The 27918-nt window shown below is 40.8% G+C and overlaps 1 protein-coding gene across 4 annotated transcripts in view; it reads left to right on the top strand.

Moving 5' to 3' along the window:
- METTL8 (methyltransferase 8, methylcytidine) overlaps positions 1-27918 on the top strand; it is a 1591180-nt gene that overhangs the window by 1025479 nt on the left and 537783 nt on the right. For all 4 annotated transcript variants that reach the window (XM_044075524.1, XM_044075523.1, XM_044075522.1 and 1 more), the window contains one exon: positions 14360-14499. In XM_044075524.1, coding sequence (XP_043931459.1) covers positions 14360-14499 — 140 coding nt within the window. The remainder of the gene's footprint in view (positions 1-14359; positions 14500-27918) is intronic.

The raw sequence follows: 27918 nt of genomic DNA, 5'->3' as shown, positions 1-27918 counted from the left end.
ACTGCTGTATCCATATCTTTAAGTTTGTTTGTGGTAGCATTTCACTCAGGACACTCATTTTAATGTGCTTTTACATTAGCAGGACTGGGATTATTCATCTAGTGTGGCAGTAGGTATTTACCTGGTCTGTCTGAGTTGGGAAACACACAAAATGGCTCTAAGTATATGTTTGCACTTCTCTTATATACTGTGACTGTACTTCAGCAGTTTCAAAAAAACTGTACTGTCTGCTTCTGCTTTGTACTGTATTACATTGCATCTGTTAGTTGTAGGTAGCTTGTGTGGTCTTGTTACACTTGAACTCCAAACCAGCTATTTTACATTAAGAATGTGTTTTTCTGCACTCTTGTGGCAGAACTGTGCTGATTTAACCTGCCTGAGTTGAGGATTGCTGTTGAAAGGCTTATTGTGTGTTTTCCAAATTGGTAGTTAGCTTAAAACGTGTTTATCTTTGCTCAAATTTTAGCCTTGTGTTTGCACATTGCTTTTCTTCATTCAACAGCGGTTAGCAGTGGACTGTATAGACACAAAAGCCTAGAAGCTCAGTTTTTCCATAAACAGCTGTCAGTGAAACCCTTCCAAGCTTCTCTGCTGCTTTAGGAGCAACAAAGTTGCACACTGAGCAGAGATGCCTTATTGATCAACCTTAGCCTACACAAAGTATAGGTTCCTCTTGTAGTCTCAGTGTTCCCAGCACAGTCCTGTCAAATTAATCCATTCTCTTCCCTAATAAAGCATACAGTAAAAACCTGATATCATGCAACCTGCATCAACACTCTCTCTGGTCAGCCTGATAGACATGGACATCCCGAGGCAACATAGCAATTGTCTTATGTATACTGACAACCACGTACTCCTGAAACAAACAAGTACTTTGAGAGAGATGTAGTTACGTTATGAAATTGGAGGCAAGACTCTCACATGAGGACAAATCAAATGCCTAACAGGTTGTCAGCACACACACACTTCTCACACTAAGTAAGGACACGACACATGAATCCACATATGCAGAGGTACTCAACTAGTAACTGGCCAAAAGATCAGGGGCCTCCCAAATGGAAACCACTTACACACATAACAATGCAAAGAAAAAAAAAAAAGCACATAACACACACTGGTGCCTCAAAAAATAAGCTCATAAGATGCTACACAACAAAACTCAATGTACTGGTCATAGGTGACTTTGTGAGACACAGATGCACTCCTCTCCAGGCTGGATAAGGAGCAGGTTGCAGTTAGCTGTCTGTCAGGTGCCAGGATCCATTACATCACTCAAGCACTCAAGTCATTCAACCACAAGTACTGGTATGACTCTGTCATAGTCCGTGTGGGAGTGAATGACTTGAGATATACCTGGATGGGACTATATGAAGAGAGACATGACTGAGCTTTCAGATTATGTGTCACAAGCAGGAATAACCCGAGCCTTAAGCAGCATTCTACCATCTCCAAGGATGATGCCACAATACAAACAAAAAATGACTTTATTAATTGGTTTAGCTTCTGGTGTCAGTCAAAGGGATCCAATATCTGTCAGCCCGGGAAGACATGGTCGATGGACCACGCTGCTTTGCCTCAGATGGTCTGCACCTGTCTCTTCTAGGCTTTCAGATACTGGCAAAGGAATTAATCACCCCTATTGTGCCTTTTTTAGGCAGTGTCAAAATTACCAACCTCCCAATATAACAAATTCCTCTCTAGATAAACTCAAGGTACTGCTGCTTAATGCTAGGTGTCTAAACAAGAAACTGCACTCCCTGGAAACACTCCTTACTTTGGAAGATGTTGATGTCTGTGCAGTCACCGAGACATGGTTCAAAGGTGTGGAAAGCACCCATCTTTACAGGGCTACAATGCCTTCCATATGTTCAGACCACAAACTGATCAAAAAAGAACCAAAGGAAGAGGTGTATCCATCTTCATTAAGGATAAGTACACCTTGAGACTGGTCAAGCAGTTTGACTCTCTTGAGCTACTCCATGCCCATTTAACTATAGGCAAAGCCCCCTACCACATCATAGCTAGCTATAGGTCCCCCACCATGAAGTAAGAAAAGCATACCACATACATGGACCTACTAGAGTCCCTTGCCATAAAGCCCAGCACCTTACTCATAGGTGATTTTAATTATCCTACCATCAACTAGGAAACATACATGACCACAAACATGATGGCTCAAAGGTTCTTGGACTTTTTCAGTGCAAATGCCGTAGAACAGCTAGTCAGCGCACTCACAAGAGGCTCAAATGTCCTGAACATAGTACATACTAACATGGGAGGACATTGCACCACCCCCATGTGATGTCCTTCTTGTGAAGATCAGAACATAAATCATTCTCGTTTGATGTAATTATAACACCAGATACCCGATCAAGCTCAAAAATGCTTAAGAATTTTTCAAATTCAAATTACTTGCTACTAAGTGATGGTATAAGAAGTTTCAAAGCCCTCTTGAATGCAGATAACATGAATTACTATGCAGAAGGGTACACCAGTGGCCAGTATAACCATTTAAGCAGTTGTACAGAATAATCTGTACCCGACCAGATTAAAACCAGGTCTTGCAGAAAAAGCAAGCCACCCTGGTGGACCCCTAGTATAAACAGGCTATACACCAGGAGAAAGAAATTAATGTCCAGAAACAAGAGTAAAATGGCTCATCAGAGGAACAAATCCCTCTCTAGCTTAAACAAACAAATTAGAGATCTTTTCAAATCCTCCAAAACTAATTATGAAGCAAAAATAGCATGCCTATCTAAGGATAATCACAAGGCATTCTTTAACTGTGTCCAAAATCTAAAAGGGAATACCCAGCTATGCACTGAACTGTTTGTGGATGGCACCACCCATCTCAACTAGAGGTAGTAGCCAACCTGTTAGTTGACAGATTTGGAGCAAACTTCATCCCCCTGGCTCTTCCAGTCATCCCCAAAGTATACCTGCCACCATTTCTCAGACTGTTATCTCAAGAGGGCAAGTCATTTGAGCACTCTCAAAGGCCAAAAACACAGCATCAGTGGGACCAGACAACATCTCAGCTTGCCTTGTAAACAAAGTAAAACATGACCTAGCACACCCATTTGGATCCCTGTTTAACCACAGCCTGCAAACTGGCTGTGTTTGGGCAGAATGGAGGGCAGCAACAGTAATCCCTCTGCACAAAGGGGGGACATCAAATGACCCAGAGAATTATAGGCCTATAATTTGACTAGCTTCATCTGTAAGGCCATGGAAAGAATCATTATGGACTTTATGAACAAGGACATAGGCAATCTCCATACTTTGGACACAACCCATTTCGGATTCATTAAAGGTGGATCATGCGTGTTAAACATAGATAACTTCTTCAAGAAAGTCACCAATGCCCTGGATGAAGGGAAGGCAATGAAAACCACCTGTCTCGACCTAGCCAAGGCTTTTGACACAATCCCCCACTCAAGTATTTTAGAGAAACTCTCCCTATTGGGAATTAACCCCTACATTACCAGATGAGTAACCAACTGGATCACCAACAAGACGCATACTGTAAAAGTGGGTGACTTCACCTTTAGCAAAAGACTATTCGCCATTGATGTACCACTGTGCTGGGCCCCTTACTTTTTAGAATTTATTTCTCAGAAATCCAGGCAAACGTGCACAGTCTGTGGCTGACCAAGTTAGCTGACAATTGTAAATTGGGAGCAGTCATTGAGTCCCCTAGTGATGTTAATGTACTGCAGACAAATGATTGGTGCCAAAGCCATGTATTAAAGCTAAATAAATAAATAAAGTAAATTATTATTCCTTTTGGGAAAGGAAACATCCCTGCTAATTACAATTATAGATATAGACAGCACCCTCCTAATTGTAGACCCAGTGGTATGTGATCTGGGTACTCAGGTTGATAGTAACCTGATCTTTGACCACCACGTATACACAGTAGTAAGGAAATCCTTCTATGTGGCACATCTTATAAGTAAAGGCATCACATCTAGATCTAAGGATGTTATAATTCCATTATACTCCGCCTTCATTAGACCAATAATTGAATTTAATGGTCCCTTTTTATACCACACCAGACAGCTGCAACAACTGGAGAGACCACAGAGGTTTCTCATCAAGAAATTATAAGTTACAAAAAATAAGTCTTACACGGAAAGACTGAAAGCCCTGTCACTGTATTCTGTATCCTATAGGTTGCTAAGGGGTGACCTGTGTCTGGTTTACAGGGCAGTCTCTGACCCAGCTCTGATGACAATGCTACACATTCATAAATCAGAATGCATGAGGGTCACTTGCTCCAGGGATCTTAACCTAGTCTCTAACATGAATAGGTCATGGGAGTGATAAATATATCTCCCAGAGACTGCAGCTTCTCTGGAACAAGCTTCCAGTTCCTGTGAAACAGAGCCTCTTCAAATTCAACCTAGATCAATGGCTATCTGACCACAAATTCACTCCTGGGGTGGGGCCCATGTCTATGCTGGACAGAGGAAGTCATTATTAACTACCATAGACCTTTACCTCTGAGACCTTCACCGAAAAATGAGGCAACTCTGGATAAATATGGCTAGGCTTGTAAGGTCTGTAGAGCCATTAGCCTAGTAATCTTCTATGAACCTATGAACCTTAGTTTGCAGTCGTCTGCAGACTTGGTCAGCCAGAGGCCCTTGATGTTGGCCTTGGCTTCAGAGAAGTAAATGTCAAAAAAGAGCAGTCCCAGAACCAAGGTTTAAGGGACTCCGCTAGTGACTGGTCTCTTTACCAAGGTAGATTCTCCTTTCCTAACCTCTTGGGTCTTATCCGTGAGCCAGCTGGCTACCCAGGGGGTAACATAAGGGTTTATACGTAATTACGTGAGTTAGTCTACAATGTCAGAGTGGAGTATTATGTCAAATGCTTTGACCAAGTCAAGTAGGCATTTTACACCATTTTGGCCTTATCTATAGCTTTGTTGACCTTCTCAAAGAAGTCCACCAGGTTGAGTAGGCTTGACCTACCCTTTATAAAACCAGACTGTATTGGATCCAGTGTCTAAAGGTTTCCTATGTCATTGTTTATTATTTCTATGATAATTCCTTCCACGGCTTTGCATATGAGATTAGTCAGACTTTTGGGTCTGTAGTTACCTGGATCCATAGCTGGCTGCTCTTGTGCAGAGTGATGACTGTTGGAGTCCTCCATTTGATTGGCATGAAGCTTGTCTGAAGGCTGTGGTTAAATAATGATTCTAATGGTCCTGATAGATCGTGTTTCATGCTATTAAAGAGACATCTTGGGATATTGTCATGGCTCATTGATGCAGTGTTCTTGGCCTTGGAGAGTGCACTGAGAACCTGTTCCCTGGTGATAGTTGGGGGAGTTACGGTTTTGGTTATTTCCTTAGAGGGAGGCGAGGGTAAAACTGGAGATACATTTGTTGGCCAGTAGATTTACTATATCTTCTGGCTCAATGTAGGTGGTTCCATTTACAATTAGTTCAACACATTGGTTATTGTCTTTGATAATGAGGACATAGCTGAAGAATGCCTTGTAATTGTCCTTGGCCCGGGAAGTTTTTTCCCTCAAATTTAGCTTTGGTCAACTTAACCCCCCCCCCCCCCCGTTACTTGTTTAGATTGATGAGGGAGTTTTTACCTTGCTCGATGTTGTACTTCGAAATTTTTGAAGTGATTTTCTTCCTTTTGTTATACAATCTATTCCACCAGGCTGCCTTGTTTTTTGATTTTGTCCTGTGCTTTTTCTGTATAGGTACAGCTGTCAATGTGCATCCCTTAAAGTGATTGTACAGTTTCCATGAACAACTCCACATAGGCATTGGTGTTCTCAGGGTTTGGGGGGGGGCTTGAAATATGGCCTGGGTGTCACTTAATAGTAAAACGTTTGCTTTAGAATAATTCCTAAAAGTTCCGTGCTTGATTGGAATCCTGGATTTTATTTTTATTTCAAAGGACACTGCTTTATGGCCTGACCTGACCAGAGAAGACATTACATTGCCGTGGAGGGTTTGTGACATTTTCTCATATTTGTGAGGACTAAGTCAAGGATGTTAGCACCCCCAGTGGCTGTACAGACTAGCTGGTCCAGGATGTTTTGTTTACAAAGTCCAGGAATCTCTAGATCTCCGTGTTTGGGGTCATGCATGATTCAAAGTTTGTAGTGGGGTAGTTAAAGTCGCCCATGAATATAGTTTTAGGTTGAATGTGGAGTGTCTCCAATACATTTATGTATGTGTTAGGGATTTTCCTAGGTCCACAGCTTTAACCATGCCCTTGTTACCCTCCAAGGTACTGCATAGGAGAAAGGGATCCTACATAAAGCACACATTCAAGTATTGGAAGACATCTATAATATTAGCTAAAATATCTATACTACCCAGTAGTACTCTTTTTTTTTTTATTAATGCATATCATGTGGATATTCCTGAAGGTTTGAAATGTATAATGTTATGTCAGGCACTAATACAAATGACACTGTTTCACATTAAATAAAAAAAAAAAAACAGACCATTTCACTTTTCAAACATTTTCCCCTGGTGATCATAATAATGAATTTATATGGAAGTCTATTTTGTATAACTGCAGCACCTATAATGTTTTGTGCTAGATGATTAAGGTGGAACATATTTATTACTGTAAGGCTTTATATAATTCAAGATGTTTTGTTGTGAAGAGGAAGAGGATAGGAGTTGCACTACCTCCTTTACTGTGCTGCAGCTCTATATGGTTTAATTTGTATATAAAATAGAAGAGCAAAGGAATTTCTTGCTTGTATTTATTTTATATTAGTTATTTGCTCAGTGTGGCTAAAAGAGGATGATTGACAGTTTTTTGGTAGTGATTATATCTTTGAAGTAACCTGATGGTGGTATAATAAAAAAAGACCAAGGATAAAGTGCCTCGACGAAAAATATATATAAAATCCAATGGTAAAAACTCCCGAGGCAACACCAAAAAGACGGAGCAAAACTTTTATTGACAAAACTTAAAAGCAGTATACTTAGTAAGCATTTTTGTGTTCACATGTATGTTTTGCTCCAGCTTTTTGGTGTTGCCTCGGGAGTTTTTACCATTGGATAACTTGATGATGGATTTGCTCTTCTACTATGCGCTGTTAGCACTTAGATTGGCAGATAAGAGGCAGCCCTTTCCTTGAAGAGGTTGGTATGCAAGTTTCATATAGAGGTTGAGCTAGCAGATGATCTGAGCTTCTTCTTCAGCTCTCTCCTGGACCTGTAGATCCTGTGGAAATGAGACACTCCATAGACTAACATATTTGCCAGTCAAGGAGATAACAGTCCTCTCCCCCTTCTTTTCAGTTCAGGAGGGGAAAGGGGTAGTAGTGAAGGATTTGTTCAGAGAGTAGCCTTCACATTGTGGATGTGCAGTAGTAGCTGAGATATTGCTTGAAATGAGTGCATGAATTTTGGAAGGTGGGACAGTTGTTCATCTCCTGTACAATAGAAAAAAAAGCTGCAAAGCAGGTAGTTTCCCCAGTGGAATGCCAGCTGCATTATTTTTGACCATGAGCCAGTTAACTGCCCACTGGCTAATGTTGCACTCAAAAATCACTTCATTAGAGGATTTTCTGTGTCCTTTGCTTTCAAGAATATCTTCATTGTAGATAACTGTGCAGTGACCATGACCACTTGATCTACTTTGTACACCTTTACCAAACACTTTGTGCCTCAGCTGTGGTTGGGAGAGTTGTGCCACATTTAAGAAGCTTGTACTTCAGAAATTAGCTGCATGCTGTCCATGCTAGTGTGGTCCTTCTACTCCTTGCACAGAACCTGGTTGGTTACTGCTTGCATTTAATTTTGATTCAGGGTGTCCATCAATGAAGGTCTTGATTGTTAGATACAGCAACTGTATTCTCAGTCTATCAGTTAATTTACTAGAGAACCCTCTGTGATGAAACAGGAACCTTTTTCCCCCATGCCCCTGTATGCGGGTGTCTCTTCCACAAACCTTGCTGATGCAGTACCATCTAAGTTGGTTAAGTGTATACCTTGATTTTACTTTTTAGTGTGAAATCTTCATTGTTATTTCTTGATATGCAGGAAGGTTCTTGCTCGTGGTGGGGAGTGAACTAAAAGGCTTGGGAAGTTAACTCACTTATGTAACTAGTGAGTTACATCATGACACTTGTAGGTACTGGTGCACAGGAACACCAAACACAAGTTCTTCTGAAAATTTGACATATAGTGATTACTGGAGAAGATGAACCTAACAAAGAACCCTTTAATGAGAGTTCTCTTACAGAGAAACTAATATGTTAAGAACTTAATGTTACTTACTCAGCAAGTACAGCCTTGTAACAGTTAGTTAGACATTCAGGCTGTACCATGTAAGTCAAAAACAAGTAAAGACCTACTGGCTGATAATATCCTGTCAGTCTTTCTGTTAAAACAATATCAGTTTTTTTCTGAAACATGTATTGTTGCAATAAATTCTTAGTTAGTTGTTGTGTTCATGGAGTTTGTAATAAAAGAAGAAATTGAAAACATTCAAGAAGAAACTAGCAAGGAGAAATATTCCAGAAGCAAAAACAAGAGGTAATGTAGCAGCTGTATAGTTAGCTGAACTCACTTTTTATGATAGCAGTTCACATAATGCAAGTGCTGGGGACACAATAAAGGAGAATTTGCTGAATGTTGTCAAGCCCTTTCTTTAGTGATAGTGGTGGTCATGGAGTTAGAATATAATGGAAGAGAGCTGGCATCATTGAACAGAAGGATGGCTCCTAACTATACCGCAGCAGACATAGGATCAGCTAGTAACCTGAGAATGTGAAGAGCCAGCCAGGGAGGGAGGAATGAAGAGGCATCACCTCTTTGGGGACACATTTCCCATTAATACATCTGTGGAGGATACACAGTGAGAGCCATATCTAAGGGGTACATCACCTGCAGAAGTGAGTGATGGCCCTGTGCAGTGACCATTGTTCGCCTTTCCATGGGCACTTAATTATTGCAGAACTCACTGAAGTAGGGCATGTAGCAGAAATCCCCTGAAAAACTGCCTGACAGGCCCACCATGATTGGCTCTCACCTTGTCACCCTATTGGAAAACACAGGAGAGTACCAGTTGCTTGGTAAGAGCCAGAGAAAAAAAAGAATACAATGGTAAGGAGAAGTTGGGGGACTCTTAAAATAAAGGAGACATAACTCTTATTGACGGGTCATTTTTCTTGTTTTCTTAAGAGTTTTCAGTTAATCATATGATTTCCATATTGTTAAATAATATTCTTAAAAATGCATGCTGTCATCTTTTTCCTGTGAGTTAGGTGGAATACACAACTAAAATGCTAGTGATAATTCAGTGTTGCATTATTTTTCTCAGTAAGTTCTTGCAAATTTAACATGGTTCACATTCTTTAAATATTGTAATTTTGTTGTTTTTGAGTGGGTTCTTTTCATAGAACCTACGGTTTATTTTATTTTGCATTTGTTTACTGGGAAGGTCCGACTGGACACAGGTCCATTTTCAGCGGAGGCCCAGGGAGAAAAGGTCACAAGTATTACATTACATTAGTTAACATTCACAAGGTACAAATATTCATGCAGAAAGTATACCATGTTAGTTGAATGCAGTTACAGACAATAGATTGAAATGATTTGCAATTATCTGGTAGAATTTGAGCATATAGGGTAAGATGGTACAGATAGTTTATTTACAGTAGAGAATACATTATTTTCTAGCATTGTGTCAGTAGACTATTAGAGGTGGACAACCATGACAGTATTCATTATTTGGGAGAGTGTTAATAGCAGTAAGTAGATCTGGACTAACCTGGGGGAGACATGAACATAGCCAGTTTTGCATGAAGTGGGATTTGATGGGGTTTTTTTGAAGAGGTAAGGTGGGGATGTTGAGGTTAGGTGATCTGGTAGGTGGTTCCAGGTTTTTGCAATACAGCAGGCAAAGAGGGATTTGCCCGCCTCATTTTTGTGCTTGGTGACACTTATGTGGTGCCGGTGTGTTGATCTTAGGTTTCTGGAGGGTGTGTAGGGTTGAATTAATTGTTGCAAGGCAGGTGTTTTCATATGAAGGTAGCAGAGCTTAAGGACAGTGGTAAGTTGGTTGAGTAGGAGGAGTTGTGGAAACTCAAGCCAGTTGAGTTGTCTAAGGGATTGACAGTGATGGGACCTATGAGTGGCTTCATTAGCAAATTTGGCAATTTTGTTGTAGCATGATTCAATTTTAGTGAGCTGTGTTTGGTGAAGGTTGGTAAAGATTGGGGAAGCATAAAGAAGTATAGATAACAGATGGGTTCTAGCTATGGTGGATTTTGTGTGTCAGGTCATGTAGTGGTGGTTTCTATAAAGGAGTCCGATCTTTTTGTTGATTTTCTTAATTGTTTGGGAAGTATGGATGTCGAATTTGAGTTTATTGTCAATTTCTACTCCTAGAAGCTTAGTGTGTAGTGTTGGAGTGATATTAGTATTGTCTTTGGATATTATTGCAAAATTATTGTTTATGGGGGGAGATCTGCTTGGGCTGAAAAGAATAAGTTTAGTTTTTTTTTTTTGGATTAAGCAGTAGTTTGATGTTGGTGAACCATTCTTCGGCTAGAGTAAAGCTGTTTTAAGTTATGATTTGAAGTTTATCGGGGGTGTGGGCCGCACATATTATAGTGGTATCATCTGCGTATTGGACTATTGAGGCAGAGGGTAGGGATGATGCTATGTCATTAGTAAATAATGAGAATAGCAGTGGGCCAAGAATGGACCCTTGTGGGACACCAGTGGTTACTGGAAGTAGGGATGACAGGTGGTTTTCCCAAAGAACAGCTTGTTGTTGGTTAGATAAGTAGCTACTAAACCAGGATAAGGTGGAAGAATTTATGTTAAGAGTGGCCAGTTTTTCTAGGAGTAATCTATGGTTCACCATATCAAAGGCTTTGGATAAGTTTAAGAATATGGAGGATACGAACAGGCCGTTGTTTCTGTGGGTATTAACAGAGTTAGAAAAGGATAGTAATGCTGTGGTAGTACCGTGGGAAAGTCTGAATCAATGCTGGGATGGGGATAATAGGTTGTTGTGAAGGAGAAAATTCATTAGTTGTGAAGGAGAAAATTCATTAGTTGTGAATGGACTACTCTCTCTAAAATTTTTGATAGGGGTGATAGTATTGCAATGGGGCGGTAGCTTGTAAGTTCAAAGGAGTGTCCCCCCTTTGTGTTATGGTATTATTTGAGATATTTTCCATGAGTTGGATACTTTGCATTCAGTTATAGACCTGTTTATGAGGATGGACACGGGATAGGCTATGGCCTCTGCAGTAATTTGTATGAATTCTGCTTGTAGTTTGTCTACTGCTGGGGTTGTTGATTTCAGTTTTTTGAGGAGTTTGGTGTTAGTTTTAGTACTGACTGGTTTTAGGGAGAAACTAGGTGTATTGCTTTCTGTAATGGAAAGGGTGGGGGCTGTTGTTGACATTGGGTGGGTGCTAGTGGTTTGGGTATTGGCTAAGGCTTGGATAGTTTCAGTGAAGTATTTGTTAAAGTGGGTGGGGATGTTGTATATATTGTTTGGTAGTAGTGGAGAAGGGGTGGAAGGTTTTCCTGGGTGTAGTAGGTTATTGATTGAGGCCCAAAAAATTTTGGGGATTGTTGGAGTACTTTTCCTGCAAAGTTTTATAGTAACTAGTTTTGTCAATTCTTATGTGTTTTTCGGCTTGATTACGTAGTTCATGGTACCTTAGTTTTAGGGTAGGGGTTTTGTGTTTATGGAATTGCAAACAGGCTTTGTCTCTTTCTTTCATTAAAGACCTGGTAACTTTTGATAGCCATGGTGCGTGGTTGGTTTTAATTCTGGTGGTCCTGGGTGGTGCATGGGAGTTCAGGATGTTTCGGAAGGTGGAGTTTAAGTATTCTACAGCTTCATATAGTGCTAAGTATTTTAGGGAAGTCCATATACAGGATTTGAGTGAATTTATTAAGTCCAGAGCTCTGAAGTATTTTTTGTTTCGTATGACCCTGACAATGGGTTGATTAGTTAGGTGGGGTTGATTCCTAATCAGGTATGTTGCTTGATGGTCATTCAGGCTGTCAGGGAGACTGCCTGAGAGACGTGCTTGAATGGGGTCAGATACTAGTATCCAATCCAGGATTGATTGTCATTTAGAGGTTTTATCTGTTCTCGTAGGAGTATTGATAATTTGGGTAAAACCATGGAGGTTAATATGGGTGGTGGGGTTTTGGCTGTTACAGTCAGACCAATCAATGTTAAAGTCACCTGCAAGAATGGTTTCCTGTGGATGAGTGGTTTTCATCCAATTTAGTAAGTTTTCAAGTACATTAGTGTTGTTGCCTGGTGGTATATAACCTCCAGCTATTATGATGTTTTTTTCCTGACCTATCATTATGTATTATATCATAGCCAGGGGCAGTTATTTCGTTGTTGTGGTGGTTGAGCTTAAGCCAAGTTTCAGTTAGTACTACGATGTCAGGTTTGTATAGGGCTAGTACAGCATGGAGATCATGTGTTTTGTTGAGTATGCTTCTTTTACTTATGTTTAGAAGGAGGAGGGATGAGGTAGATCGAATATATATTGGATTAGGGTTTGTTGGATAGGTGCTATTGCAAGTGTTGGGTCCTGGATTTGGGTGATTGTCACCGCAACATGAGAGTTTTTGTAGTATGTGGAAGTAGAGTTTGTTTAGTTGTGAGTTATTTTGACTATTTTATTGGGGGAGTTGTCTCGACGTTTGTAGGTGATATTTCCATATAGATAGGAAGGTGGTGGAGAGGGGGAGAGGTCACTCGGTGTTTGTGGTGAGTAGGTAGTAATGGAGGTAGTGATAGTTGAGTCATTTTGCCATGGTGGTGGAGGGGTGATATAAAGATGTGTGGAAGGATGAGAGCATGTATAGGAGGAGGAGAAAAGAGAGGCCTAATTTGTGTAATAGGGTGTGAGGAAGGTGGTTGGTTGGAGTAGAGGCCATATTGCTTAGTTATGAGGTGGGTTATGGACTAAGATAGGACTGAAATATGGTAGAGATGGAGTTCAAATATAGGGTGAGGTATCCAATTTGGGATGTATAGAGAAGGGTGTAATGGGCTGTATTAGTGTGAGGGATAATTAGATCTACTATGTGATTGGATAGTTGTGATGGAGGAGTGGCTAGGGGTGTGGTGTATAGCTATAAATGTAATTGATTTGGGGGTGGGTGGGAATGGGGGTAGGGTTGGAAGCGGAGTGAGCCCGAGAGTAGCAAGGGTGAACGGAGCGGGGACGAACCGAGACGGTCTCGCACTCGCAAAAACAATCAATCAGTTCCACAGGTAAAATTGTTCTTAATTTATTTTGGTGAAAATTCTGTTTGACTTATAATTTATTTAAGTGTAGGATTCCTAAGTTCAGCTGGGTTGGTTAGGTGCTCAGACAGTCTGTTCACGACTGTGTCTGGGAGAACTAGAACTACTAATGTTAAGATGTGGTACTTCACTTCTTTTTTCCTTTACTTTATTTAGTTTAAAGTTAGACTCTCCATTTTATAGGAAGCAGCTAGGAATTAGGGTTTGATGGACTAAACTGCCATCTTGTGGTTAAAATGAGGAATCACATGCCCTTGTGGAGGGTGACTAACAAAATATATCAGGATTAGCTGCTTAGGGTGGGGGGGGGAGCTGGTCTGTGCGGTGTGTAAGCCAGTACGTAACAGTTTAGGGGTTGAAATACAATTATTCCACAGTAGGTAGACCTACTTTTTGTTTAAACACTTGAAAAATGGAAGTCCTTTTAAGATGGAGAGTTAGATAGCTGCACTACTTTCTTCAGGACTAGGGAGTAGCTGAGGGCAGCGTCTTTCCTGGATATTCTAGCTGTAAAAGGTGGAAAGGAACATGTGAGACACCCACTACACGTGTGAGGCAGAGAAAGATAAGGGGTTAGCAGAATCAGGGTGGAGGTACAGTATAAGAAATATAGGTGCACTTGGGTGGAGGTAAGAATATATTCTTCTTCTTTCGACTTTTCCCGGTTAGGGGTCACCACAGTGGAACTCCAGTCCACTAATGATTGGCAGTAGATTTTTTAGGGGTGCCAAGATGCCAGCTCAATACCCAACCTTCAGCGAAGGCACGCCCATTCTATGTATGTCTTTCGAATGCCACTTGACCGCGGGGAGGAAATGAAGACTCCATACAGAAGGCGCTCCAGCCAAGAATCGAACGGGAGAACCTCTTGCTGTGAGGCAACAACGCTACCGCTGCACCACCGTGAGGGTGGAATATATTACTAGGATAATTAAGATGGGGAGAGAGTTAAGTAAAGATGATTGTAAAATGAGGGAAGTGTGTGCTAAGTAAGGAGATTCTGCAGTTCTGCAGCATAAAAATGTACATAATTTTTTTCTTGATTTTCTTAACAGTTGCACTCTTGTTACAACCCAGCTTGTTGTTATACCTTTGTTCATGACGTATGTGATGAAACACAACCTTTCCCATTTCCTGATGGAAGCATAGACGTTATTCTTCTTGTTTTCATGTTGTCTTCAGTTCTTCCTGAAAGGTAAGTGAATAGCAGAAGACACAACTGCATATTGTTAATGTTAAGTTTTTTTTTTCATTAAAAGTTGGATTTCAGGTTAGTTTTTGCCTGGGATAAGACATAGCATTGAGTTGTGTTGTTGAATAAATGCTTGCAAAGTCTTGTCCTAAGCATAAACTAGTTTTGAACAGCAAATTAATTGTGCCTGTCTTTATTGTTGTTAATCAGCTTAATTTTCATCTTGACAGGAAAAAAAAATTGCAGAACTTGGATTTTTCAGTATTTATGTATTATTTACTATATGTATGACTTTGATGTGTGTGTTTTTAACATCGGTTCATGATTTTACCCCAAATGAAGTTATGTGAATATACTGTGGAGACTGTACTATCTCTGATAAGAAAATATAGTTTAAATTGCTATTAAACATTATTTCATGGCAGTTTACTGTGGTTAAAGTTGTAACACTGGTTTGGCACATTGGTTACTTTGGTGTTTGCACTTTTGTGTACTGGAAATACTTTAACTTCTGTCAGTTGTAAAATAATTCTGAACACATTTCAAACTGTTTTTGTGATAACAGCACAGTTTGGCAGAATGTTGGGACATACTTAATGCTAGAAACTTTAAGTGCTTCTTGTGATACATTATCCAGTACTGTCAGTTTATTATTTTAGTTGGTGTTCTCTCCTCTAACTTGTTGGAGCCTAATTCTGATATTACTCCCATCAAATCTGGCTGCATCTAAATAAAAAAAATGTATATATCTCAGTCCATGGTTAGTGGTTCTGTCTGAGCCACTGCTCCACTTACAGATCACTTACCTTTTGCCCCATCTCTCTCTAGTGTAGCTTTGCCGGCCACTAAGGAATAGGGGTTAGACATATCCTTTTTGGCTGTTCTAGTACCTGGCACATGTATGGGAAAACTAAGCACTTTATATGCAGGAGTAGTCCATGGTAAGAGGCCCCTTGCCAGACATAATAATGTTGCTCCACATATTTTACCTAGTAGTGAAGTTCATAAGAAAAAGAAAGAGAAACTTCATCTTACAGCTGATAATCAGATTATAGCTTTTTAAAAGGCTAATGTGGTTTCTTTGCCTTAAGTGTTCTGCAGACAGCTGATTCTGGGTCCACAACCACCAGAATCAGCTGCAGAGAGCTGATTATGGTGATTGTGTTCTCATCTATGGTTGTAGTGCTGGTTGAGTACAGACCTTTCAGTTATTTCAGAGAATCATGAGGACAGTGGTGATTTTCTAGTTGACACTTGAGTCCATTCACTCTGATACTTTGGAACATGAACTTGATCTTAAATCCAAAAAGTGTCAAGTTTTTCTCAGATGATTTTTTGATTTTAGTGATGTTTTTCTTGGGAGCAATCAGGGACTACCCCAGAGCTAAGCAGGTTATATGACCTTATAGATGATAAGATGCACAATTCTGTGGCTATCCCCCCTCTCTTTCCAGCCTTGGAAGATGTTTATAAAGCTGCTTGCAAGACACCACTGTCTGTTCCAGCAGTCCCTAAAAAGGGTCAGAGAAAATATGGGGTCTCCTCAGATAAGACAGGTTTCTTTTTTCATTTGACTGCTGTCTCCCCAGCTGTCTGCTCAAATAAAAAGTCCTTGGCTTCATGTAATCCAGTGCCCCCTGATAAAGAGGGAAAATGTTTTCAGGGAAAAATGATTTCTATTTCTAGTAATTTAGCCTTTAGAATATTACATTGTCAAGGCTACTATTTAGTCTGGTGTTTTCTCTCTTAACTTGATGGATCCTAATTCATATCCCCCCCCTGAAATCTAGAAATGGGTTCTGAGAATAATTCACAGAAGATACACTTGGCACACTGGAAGTTTGTTTTACAATGCACGTACTGTTTGGATGATTTTGCAGCATCATTACCTGCAGAACAAAAGTCTTATGCAAATGAAATTGTTTCTTATTTGATTCATATTTCAAAACATGCTTTGAGAGGTGTGCTTGAATGTGCAGAATGTCGGGAAATGCTGCTTTTTCTGTTGCATTAAGATGGTTTGCTTGGTTACATAATCAGAACTTCTCTTATTCTCAAACAGTAGGATGATAGAAGCAAATTAATACAAGGGATATCCAGGAGGTTTCATGTTCTCAAGTTCTCCTCAAACAAGGCATCTTCTTCTTCAAGGGGCAGAACAGACAAAAATCCCAGACAAACAAAAGTCATGGATCCAAAAGGAAACAGAAGGATAATTCTTCAAAACCTGACAAGAGGGGTTCCTTTAAAAAAAAAAAAAAAAAAAAAAAAACAAAACAAATCAACTGTCCTGCAAAGGAATGAATTTCCTCCAGGCTCTCTCTCAACCCTGTAGCCTGGCCGCAAATAGTCACAGAAAAATGGGTTCTGAGAATAATTCGGAGGTGATGCACTTAGCAATGGATAGAAAATCCTCCTTTCAGTAGAACTCCCCACACACCCACCAGACCAGATAGAGCCATTTCCCCCACTGCTGCATCACATGGTAGAAGCAAGGGTCATAGAACCAGTGCCTCCAGTACATTAAAGCTGTGGATTTTACTCCAAAATCATTTTGGTACCAAAAAAAAAAAAGATTACTCCTAGAGACATGTCCCATATTTGTTATTTTTAAACACTTATCTAAAAATTTAAAAATTCAGAATGCTTACCTTACATTCATTCCTAGTATTGCTTCCAGACTATTTTTTCATTGTGGCTTTAGATCTCAAGGACATTTATCATCGTATTCCTATTGTTCCCAGTTTCAGGAACTTTTTGAGATTTGCTGTGTCTATTTTACATGACTAGTTTCTTACATTACCCTTTGGACAGTTTACTGCACTTCAGGTATCTACAAAGTGTCTGGACCCACTAGTTGCCTGTTGTAGACCCCTAGGTACTCACATGTTTCTTTATTTTAGACAACTTGCTGTTTTGTGCAGATTCTGTGTCCAGGTTCTTGGAGTCCTTAGACAAGGTTACATACCTCCTTTCTCACATGGGCTTCAAATTAAATCTTCAAAAGTCCTTTCTGACACCCTGTCAACAAATTCTTAACCTGGGATGTTGAATACACACAGTAAATAGGATGTCCTTCCTGCCAGAAGACAATGTACTGATTTATCCGGGCATTTTCTTGGATTACTGTTTTCTAGATGCGGCCTCAGCAAGAGAGTTCCTCAAAATTCTAGGTCTCATGACATCAGTAAGTCTCATGATACCACTTACCAGATTACACATGAGAAAAATTCAGTGGTACTTGAAAAATTGTTGGACCCAGCAGCACCTTCATCTCTTGGATTTCCAGGTACCAGTACTGGGATTTGAGAAATAGGAATTGCATTGATAGAGAGATCACCTGTCTCTGAATCCAGGGCTTCCTTTCTCTTTTCAGACCCCAGTCCAGTCTGTCCAGATAGACCTCAGATTTTGTGTAGAGGAATAGTGTTTGTGGGAGCTCAAGTGCAAAGCCTGTGGGATCCCCAGGATATGCCAAAGCATATAAATGAAAAAGAGATGTTGGCAGTGATTCAAGCCTTAAAAGTTCTTCACCACTTATAGACTCCAGGTCCTCTTCTAGTGGTCACTGGCAATGCTACTGTGATGTGTACCAGAACAAGCAAGGGGGTACATGGTCATACCTACTTTGCTGGTTGGCAGTGATGTCCTGGGAGCTGGCTGTACAGCATTCTCTGACTCTTCAGGCCTTGTACATTCTGTCAGAGCAAAACAAAGTGGCAAACAGACTAAGCAGAAGCTGAACAGACCCTGACAAGAGGAAGCTCCATGTATAGGTCTTCCAGCACTTGATTCAGATGTGAGGAACACCTCAAATAGATCTGTTCACTTTATTTTAAAATAGACAACTAAAAAGAATTATGTTAAAGACATCCTTAAGACAAATGTTCTGTTACTTACATGGTTGGGAATGTTTCTGTATGCATTTCCATCCTTTCCAGTGATTCTCAACGTAATTCTAAAGATTCAGAAAAAAAATATCAAAGATCACTTTGGTAACTCCCTTTTGACCTAGACAGAAGTTGGTTCTCCCTCTTAATGGAGTTGGCCAAGTGGGCAGTTACTACAAGTTTTCTCACAGCGTCAGTTGAGTGGTACACCACAACTTAGATCAATTTCAACTGACAGCCTGACTGATTCTATTTAGATAACTTTTAGGCATTCATTCCCTGAGAATATGCAGCATGTATTTAAGGAGGCAAGAAAACCTGCAACTAGAATCTTATGTTTACAAGTAGAAGATTTTTTAGGTTGTGCCTAGCCAGTAGTAAAGGTCCCAAAAGGTTTCAACCCCTCTGGTTTTGAAATATTTGTGTGAGTAACTTACTGACGTCTTGTCCTATGCTTCTCTCAAATTACATCTTGTGGCCATCTCAGGTTGCTTCCCCATGGATGAAAGGAGTGCTGCATGTAAGACCCCCCTCAAAAAAAACTAAATTCCTACTCCATGGGATCTCAACCTTGTGCTTGAAAAATTGACCTTACCTCTTTATGAACCTGCCTCTCAGGTCTATTTATGGTTCATTACTTGGAAGACTGTTTTTCTCATTGCTCTGATGTCTACAAGGCGAGTCTCTTAGCTACAAGCTGTCATGATGGGCCAACCCAGGACAGGGTTGTATTAAGTACTAATCCATCATTCATGCCTAACGTTCTTTCTGAATGTACCTTGAATCAAGTTATCAGTCTCCCAGTGTTCTATCGTGATCCAAAAAACAAGGGAGCAGAGTTTCTACATACCTTGGATACACACAGGCAGCTTAGGTACTACCTTGACAGAACCAAACCGTTTAGGAATACTGAATGGCTGTGTCTCTTACACAGGGGCTAAGAAAAGTCAACCTGTCTCTAAGCAAACTCTTGCACAATGAGTGCTCTTTGCTGTTGTTTTCTGTTATTCCCACCACTGGAAATCTCTTCCTGGCAAGGTTAAGGCTCACTTGACCAGGGCCTTGTTCTCTTCAATGACATATTGGAAAGGGCTGGCATCTAGAAGCATTTTAGAGGCAGCAGTCTGGTCCTCTGTTCATACCTTCACAAAGCACTACAAATTTTATCCTTTTTCAAGGACCAAAGCAGACTTTGCTAGTACCATTATCCAGGGACTCGACTCCTAGATTTTTATCCTTCCACCTCCTAGGAAGGGTAAGCTTTCGGAATCTACCCAAAATGCCACTGAGGCAATGGGAATGATGAAAATAGTACAGTTGCCTAACTCCTACTTAACTGTAAAATTAGATGTTCGAATTCTTCACTGCCTCAGTGGCAACACCCACCTAACATCCTTCAGATTGTGCACAGTTGAGATGCGTTTCAGCCTCTTTCAGTTGTTATTAGATTTAAACTTTATATGGCATTGTGATTAGCTGCAAATTTACTCTTGATAGATGATTCTGGTTTCAGGTACTTTCCTCTCCTTATTAATGGAAGTAAAAAAGGCCTAAGCACTCACCTCCTGTGACAGCTAAAGGCTTTGCTCTCCAGTTATGCTCAGCCAATCAGCTGTCACCAGAAGAAAGAGAGGGAAGGGAGGCTGAACTTTTGAAAGCTGGCCAGTACTGGGTTACCTTGGCAGATAACCCAAAATGCCACTGAGGCAGTAAGGAATTCAAACATCTGCAAGTAGGAGTTCCACAACTACTTTTTTATCCTGAGTGTTATTCTAATGAAATCTTTCATTGTTTGAGGCAAAAGCACTGTTATTAAATGTTTCTACTTTCCAGTGTTTATTCCAATTGTTTTTTTTTTCATACTGTTTTGTTACCATTTACCATCTGGTGTTTTCCATTTAATTTTTATCGGTGTGTTATTTCCCCTTAATGCCCACCTATCTGGGCATTATTGCTTGCTTATTGATAGCAAATATAAAATGTGAAATACTAATAACTAAATGAAAACCTGATGTAAACACTACAAGTGTTTGCTTTATTAAATGTTGAAATCTAATCTTATTATGGTATGCAAAGCATTGGTGAACTCTTTATAATACTAAGGATGCACTTGGCACTAGGCAGTGATTATACCCATTGTTCTGTGCACAGTCATCAGCAGCTAGTTAGAGCTGAAACTGTTTGCAGTCTATACCCAGCATCATATGACACTTATTAAAGACGTAAGTGCCGAGACAGCCTGGTTGACATTCAGAACCACTTCAAATGCATTTGTTTGCATGAACCCAGTGTAATGATGTTTGGAAAGTAAGAAAAATCAGAATGTGACATATTTAAAGAATTACAGAAGGTAAACCAAATGATTTTCATTGTCCTTTAATTGTCAGATGAGTGGAAGGATGTTAGTTACAGACGGAGGACATAGAGAGAGAGAGAGAGAGAGAGTATATGTGTGCATAATAGGGTTAGCTGGAGAGATTATCGTGTTACTAATCATGAGAGTATGGGGTGCCAACTGAAAAAATGTTGAGTATTTGTTAATTAAATGATACCTGTAAGTTTTAAAACTTGTTTGCAGTGTACATGAAATAACTTGTTAGCGTAGCAGCAGTCTGTCTCTGTAACACAGAGTGTGGGAGACCTTACTGTTACTCAGATGACTGGAGTTCAGTTAGCGGTGCCAGCACTGGAGGAACCAGGTGGGGAAGTGGAGGAATGAAGGAGAATGGCTCATCCTCCTCCCTGGGGTGAGGGGAGGTGGAGAGTTGCATGTAGTTCGGCAGTACATGGAGTGGTGCAATTTCCCTGGTGGATAGAGCAGAAAACACTACTAGTGCTTTGGGGTAGGGGCAGAGCTGCCTAGGAGGATGCACCCCTCGCAGAAGTGAGATCCTCTTTACAGTGTTTCATTGGATGTATGCAGGGATAAGACAGAGTATATCATTATGCACTAGAGATCTAATTATTTCCCATCACTCAAAAGGTTAAGTACTTTGTTACAAGGTAATTAAAACCACTATTATTGGCTGTCTGAATGATAGCCCCTCACCCCAATGATGGGGAATAAATGGGCTGATTGATGTGATGGGGCTGATGATTAGCAGATAGTGGAGGCAAAAAAAGAGAAAAAACATGTTAGGTTGTAACAGCATATGTAAACATAAACCTAGGGAAGGGTCACTAAAGAAGTAAAGCAAGGCACTACAAATAATGAAGTCAAGTATCAAAATTAAACTACTAATACTGTAAATGTTTCTACACAGAGGAGAACTGTTAAGCTGCTAGTACTCTTAAGTGTTTTTACACAGGTTGAATTTTTTTCATTCGTTTTCCCACATTCCATCTAAAAAGTTTTACTTTTACGTCTTAGTGGTACTTCAGAGTTGGAACATTTCGTTAACAGGAATATTGTGGGCTCAGTCCACCACACTGGGGTATATAGGAGGATGCCGTTTGTAAAACAGGTTCATTTAAGGTTTTTAAATCATTTTAATATCTTAATGTTGTTTTGTAATGACAATGTTTTGCAAAATTTCAGTAGCAGTATTCAAATAATCGGTTCTACTTTCTGTCATAGATCTGGTATTGTATTTACATATACCAAAAAAATTTGCTTTAATAGAAGCAGTCAAAAAGTCACATTTGCACATGTTCTTTTTTCCACAAATTCATTGTTTATGCACTTAAATGTTGAAGATATTGCATGTATGTATTGAAGCACATGAAAATATGAGAAGTATTTTCTGTGGTGCACTTTGACCTTGTGACTAATGTTTGCTTTGCTGTTTGTGAGTTCACAAAGTAAGACCGCATTTACTGAAAATATTTTTGATATTTCCATGTGCCCAATTTTATATCACATGCATCTGTTTGTTCAGAGTCTGACCTTGTAACAAAGTACTTAACCTTTTGAGTGATGGGAAATAATTAGATCTCTAGTGCATAATGATATAACCTGGTTATATTTGTAGGAAATGCTTTACTTAATTCAGTTCACATCACTCAATCGGTAACTACTGTTGTTGATAGCACTGATGCTGGTTAGCAAATTTATGTCCCAGCTTAAGGACATGTGCTGTACTGCCAGATGCATAAGCAATATTACAAGTCATAGCCATTCCTTTATGTGTGTGTGTGTGTGTGTGTGTGTGTGGATCTATTTTATAAGATCGAAAAGCTAGCTAAAATCCCAAATTTTATAGGTTCATAGGTAGGTACTAGGCTATCCAGCCCAAGGGCCTAAGTAAGCCTAGCCAACAAGGTTACACCATGTATGAAAGTTAATTTCCTGTGCCCTTGTCAAGTAGAGCCACAGAAGTGATCCTCTCTTTAAGAGTGTTAATGAGGAACTTTGCTTGACATAGATGGGTAGCTTGTTCCAGAGTATAGGAAGTCTCTGAGACAGGAATCTATCCCGCCAGCATGTCCTGTTTATTGTGGTGACAATGTTTAGATCCCTAGAGCATGTTGCTTGGAGGGATTGGGATTTCTTAAGGTGTAGCATGTCCAACAGCTCTGGGATTAACATAGCTTTATATGTTAGGCAGAGATCTCCTTGGAGTAGGCGATATGCTACAGAGTAAAGCTGGAGTTTTTTGAGACAGTCAGTGTAGGGCATCTGTTTGAGGCCAGTAATCCTCTTTGTGAGGTACTTCTGTGGCCTTTCCTGCTGCTGCAGATGTCTTGTGAGGTACATTCCAAAAGGGGCATTGTACTCTATAAAGGTTCTAATGAGTGCCGAGTAGAGGAGAACAATGACCTCTTTTTTTCCTGGATGAGAACCCTTTTGTGATGAGGTATGCCACATAGAAGGATTTCCTGACTACTGTGGCAATGTGATTATCAAAGGAGAGACTACTGTCCACCTGGATCCCAAGGTCTCTTATCACACATTCGGCATTAAGTAGACTGCCGTTTATGTGGTAGTTCATGGGTACAGTTTTTACCAAAGGGGATGATAATGCACTTTTTGGCATTGAGCTTGAGGCCATGCCTCTGACACCAGGCATCTGTCTCATTGAGGCCCTTCTGTAGGATGTCCACATAATTTGGGGACTCGACTGTGGCTCCTAGTTTGCAGTCATCTGCGAACTTCATTAGCCAGAGGCCTTCTGTGTTAGCCTGTACTTCAGAAAAGTAGATACCAAACAGGAGAGGTCCCAGGACTAAACTCTGTGGTACTCCACTTGTCACTGATTTGAAGTCAGATTTGTAGTCTGCAACTTTTACAGTGTGGGTTCTGTCATTGAGCCAGTTGGCAACCCATCTTGTGACGTAGGGGTTTAGCTATAATTCCAGAATGGAGGATGGTGTCAAAAGCCTTGGTGAGGTCAAGATAGGCTGTGTGAACCACCTTACCCTCGTCTGCAGCTTTGGTGACTGCCTCAAAGAAGTCGATCAGGTTCAGAAGGCATGATCTGCCTTTCACAAACCCGAACTGGGTGATGTCCAAATTTTAGATGTTGCCAATGTCTTTGTTTATGAGTTCCATGATGATACGTTCCATGGCCTTGCAGACCAGGCTCTTCAGGCTAATAGGGCGATAGTTCCCAGGATCAGTGGTGGCTCCCCCTTTGTGAAGTGGGATAACTGTTGCTGTGTGCCATTCAGTGGGCACAAAGCCTAATGTGAGACTATGATTGAACATGGTGCTTAGCTGGGGAGCCAGTTCGTCCTGAAGTTCATGTAAAACGCAGCCTGGGATGTTGTCCGGTCCCATGGATGCTGTGTTTTTGGTTTTAGAGAGTGCCGCTTTTACCTGCATAGATGTGATTACAGGTACTCTGTATTTTCCTGTATAGATATGGGCCCTTTAGGGGGTGAGAGTGGGGTAAAGTTAGCACTGAACCTATCTGCCAGGATGTTTGCAATATCAGTTGGTTCTGTAATTTTCATGCCGTTGTGCTGTAACTCAGAGCAGCTGTGGGTGTTACCTACTGAGATTCTTGACATAGCTATAGAATGCTTTGTGGTTGCCCTTAGAATCATTGGCGATTTTGTTTTTGTAGCTAGCTTTGGAGGATCTTATAAGGGATCTCAGCCTCTTACTGAGGCTGACTAGGCAGCTCCTCCATTCATGGGATTTTACTCTCTCTTGCAACAGTTTCTTCCTTCTGTTGTAGAGTTTGTTCACAGCAGGGGACCACCAGATTGGCTTCTTGGTTCTGTTTCGGATAGCACGATCCATGCACTCGTATAAGTGCTTATAGAGTGCATTTGTGTAGGATTCAGCAGTTGTAACAGTGTTGTCCATCTGCATGGGTGTCATGAGGTTCGCCACTTCTGTCTTAAGAAGCATGAAGTTGGCTTTGGAGAATTTTTTTACCGTGGTTTCCTTAATGGTGGGTGGGGGCGGGATGCGGATATCTAGGGTGATTAGCTTATGGTCGGCTCTGACCAGTGAGGATTTGATTTCAGGTGTGGAACAACAGTCACTCATGTTGGCAATGACTAGGTCTGGGACATTGTTGCCCCTGGTGGGGGTGTGGATAAGGTGATCCAGGGCATTGGAATTTATGAATTCCAGAAAGCGTTGAGCGAAGGAGTTGGTATGGGAGTAGTTTTCCCAGTTAATTGTGGGGTAGTTGAAATCGCCCATTATTAGGGTGTTTGGTTAAACCCTAATATTTTCCAGTATATCAAGAAAAGAGGAGTGGGAATCCTGGAGCATGGTGGGGGATCTGTAGCAAGCTACAATTTAGATTGCAGTTTTGCCTAGAGTTAGTTGCACTTGGATAACCTCGGATGCATTATGCTGTGCAACTAGCCTGGAGGTGTGAATATCCTTAATGAATATGGACACATCTCCGCCTATGGTGTTCTGGTCCAGGTTACTTGGCCGAAAAGTGTGGTATGAGTTATAGCCTGGTAATGCAAGGCTGCTGTCTAGAGCCTTGAACCAGGTCTCAGTCACTGCACAGATATCAATGTTCTCCATTATAAGGAGTGCCTCGAGTGAGTGCATTTTGAGATTTAGACTTTTAGCATTGAGTAGGATTACCCTCAGTTTTTGCTTGCCTGTTCCTGTTACGGTGGTGAATTTGTCATTTGAACCTTGCCTAAAAAAAGGCACTATAGGGGCGGCAAGAGCCTTAGCCAGTATCTGGAATCCCAGGGTAGACAGGTGCAGACCATCTCTGGCAAAGCCTCCTGGTCTGTCAACCATATCGTCCCAGGCAGAGAGATACTGGATCCCCTTAGAACGACACCAGAAGCTTAGCCAATTGTTGAAGTCAATCATTTTGTCCTTGTACTGCGGTATCATTCTGGGCAATGGCAGGATGCTACTCAGGGCTAGGGTCATATCTGCCTGAGCTACAAGATCGGAGAGCTCTTCTGTGTCTCTCTTCATGTAGTCCAGGAAAGTACATCCCTGGTCATTCACACCAACATGGACAATGGCAGAGTCATATTTGTACTTGTTGTGGAGTGACCTGAGTGCGTAGGTTATGTGGTTGATCCTGGCACCCGACAGGCAGCTGACAGTAACCTTCTCCTTGTTTAGCCTGGTGAGTGGGACATCAGTGTGCCTGACTATAGAGTCACCTATGACTAGTGTGTTGGGAACGTTGGTTTGCCTTATGGGCTGTGGTTTATTGGCACACTGAGTCTGTGGGCTGTGTGTCATTTGGGTTGTGTTGGGGGGGTAGAGGCTGCTTACGTTTCTGCTTTGGAGGTCTCTGTTGCTTGAGCAGATTATTATTGAGAGCCTCTGCAAATGTTTTTGTGTTTCTGTGTGTGGAGTTTGGTGGTGTAGGTTTAGTGGGACTGTGTGATGAGAGTGTGGTGTGGTGCAAGTGTTTACCTTCTCCTCTTGACTGTCAAGTGCAGTCTTGGTTCGAGAGAGCTTTACCTCCAGTTTGGCTAGATAAGTGCATCTCTCACAGGTTGTGGTGTTGGGTGGTAGGAAGAGAGGGTTGTCTGTATACATAAGGCAATTGCTACATTGCCTCAAGATGCCCAGATTCATCAGAGAAGCGGGAGAGAACACTGGGAGCTCACCCTTGGACATGCCTGAATAAAAAGCTACTTTCCTCTAGACAAGTGAGGAAAGTGAGTGTAAGAGTTGTTTTTCTCTAAGCAAGTGAGGAAAGTAAGTACAAAAACTGCTTTCCTCTAGGTAAAGAGGAAGGCTGAGTGCTGCAGTAATTTGTAGCTTATTTAGTGCTAACAATTGCTGAGCACGAATAAGCAAATTCAAGTGCTAAAACTAAGAATCTGTACCTGGGTCTTGTGGTAGATAGGCTATCTAGTGCTTACCACTCCCACTGATAAGCTAAAATGCTTCCCTCCAACACAAAAAGGCTTGGGGGCTCAAAAGCTTGCAAACAGTCCTGGATACAGCAGATCTGTATCTGGACTAGACTAGTTACAGGAAAGGTGGGAAACAAGTGCAAGTGCAGGCTTTTAAACCAGAAAGTTGAAAGAGGTGAAAAACTGCCCAAACGGCCAATAAACTACAGTTTCTGGGCCAGAAACCACTCCTGTAGTAGATAGGCTACCTCATGCTTACTACTCCCACTGGTAAGCTAGAAGACTTCCCTCCACCACAGAAAGGTTTTGGGGGCTCAGAAGCTTACAAACTGCCCTGAATACAGCAGATCTGTATCTGGACTAGACTAGTTACAGGAAAGGTGAGAAACAAGCGCAAACACAGGCTTTTAAACCAGAAACTTGAAAGAGATGGAAAAACTGCCCAAACGGCCAATAAACTACAATTTCTGGACCAGGAACCTTTCTTGTGGAAGATAGGCTACCTAGTGCTTACCACTCCCACTGATAAGCTAGAAGGCTTCTCTCCAACTCAGAAAGGCTTTGGGGGCTCAGAAGCCTACAAACAGTCCTGGTTACAGCAAATCTGTATCTGGACTAAACTAGTTACAGGAAACAAGCTTAGGAATTTTTTTTTTTTATTTTGAAAAGTGGAAAGGGAGAAAGGAGAAACAGAAGATAATTCAAAATTAAGGACCTAAGTGGCTTGCCCTTCACAAATGTTCTCTCTCTATTGGGTAGAATGAGCTAGTGACACTAGACTGGAATAGAGCTGGAATATTACAGAGACCACATTTCTGAATTCTTATAAAACTGGAACTTTAAAATGCCGACGTACAGAATACCGACAACATTGCAGGAAGTAGTACTTAAGTCTTTATAAATACAGATGTGTATCTTTAAATGTTTGTACTAAGCATCTAAAAAAATGGTGGACGTTTCGTACGATGGTCCTGGCAGTATCGGAAGTGTTTTCTCTACAGTGAGGTCACAAAAAGGTATATACCCTTTTCCCCACTCTAGTGTGATACCAGAGTTGGTATATATATTTGAAGGGAGTGGGGGGCATAGACCCCACTTATGTGGGTTTCAGATAGTATGGTCTGCAGAACAAAACTAACTACACAGCTATTAAATCTGTGCAAGCTATAGCAAGTCTTTTGAAAATGTGAATAGTATGTTAGTTTGAAGTTGATTTCTTAGATTATAAATTATGTCTTTGAAGAATTAGTGGTTCATTCATGAAGAAATAGCTCATGGA

The sequence above is a fragment of the Protopterus annectens genome, chromosome 6.part1, assembly GCF_019279795.1.
Source record: "Protopterus annectens isolate FY-2018-M chromosome 6.part1, PAN1.0, whole genome shotgun sequence".
NCBI classification, from domain to species: Eukaryota; Metazoa; Chordata; order Ceratodontiformes; family Protopteridae; genus Protopterus; species Protopterus annectens.
Note: the sequence above shows the minus strand (reverse complement) of the source record. Positions and strands in the feature narration are given on the sequence as shown.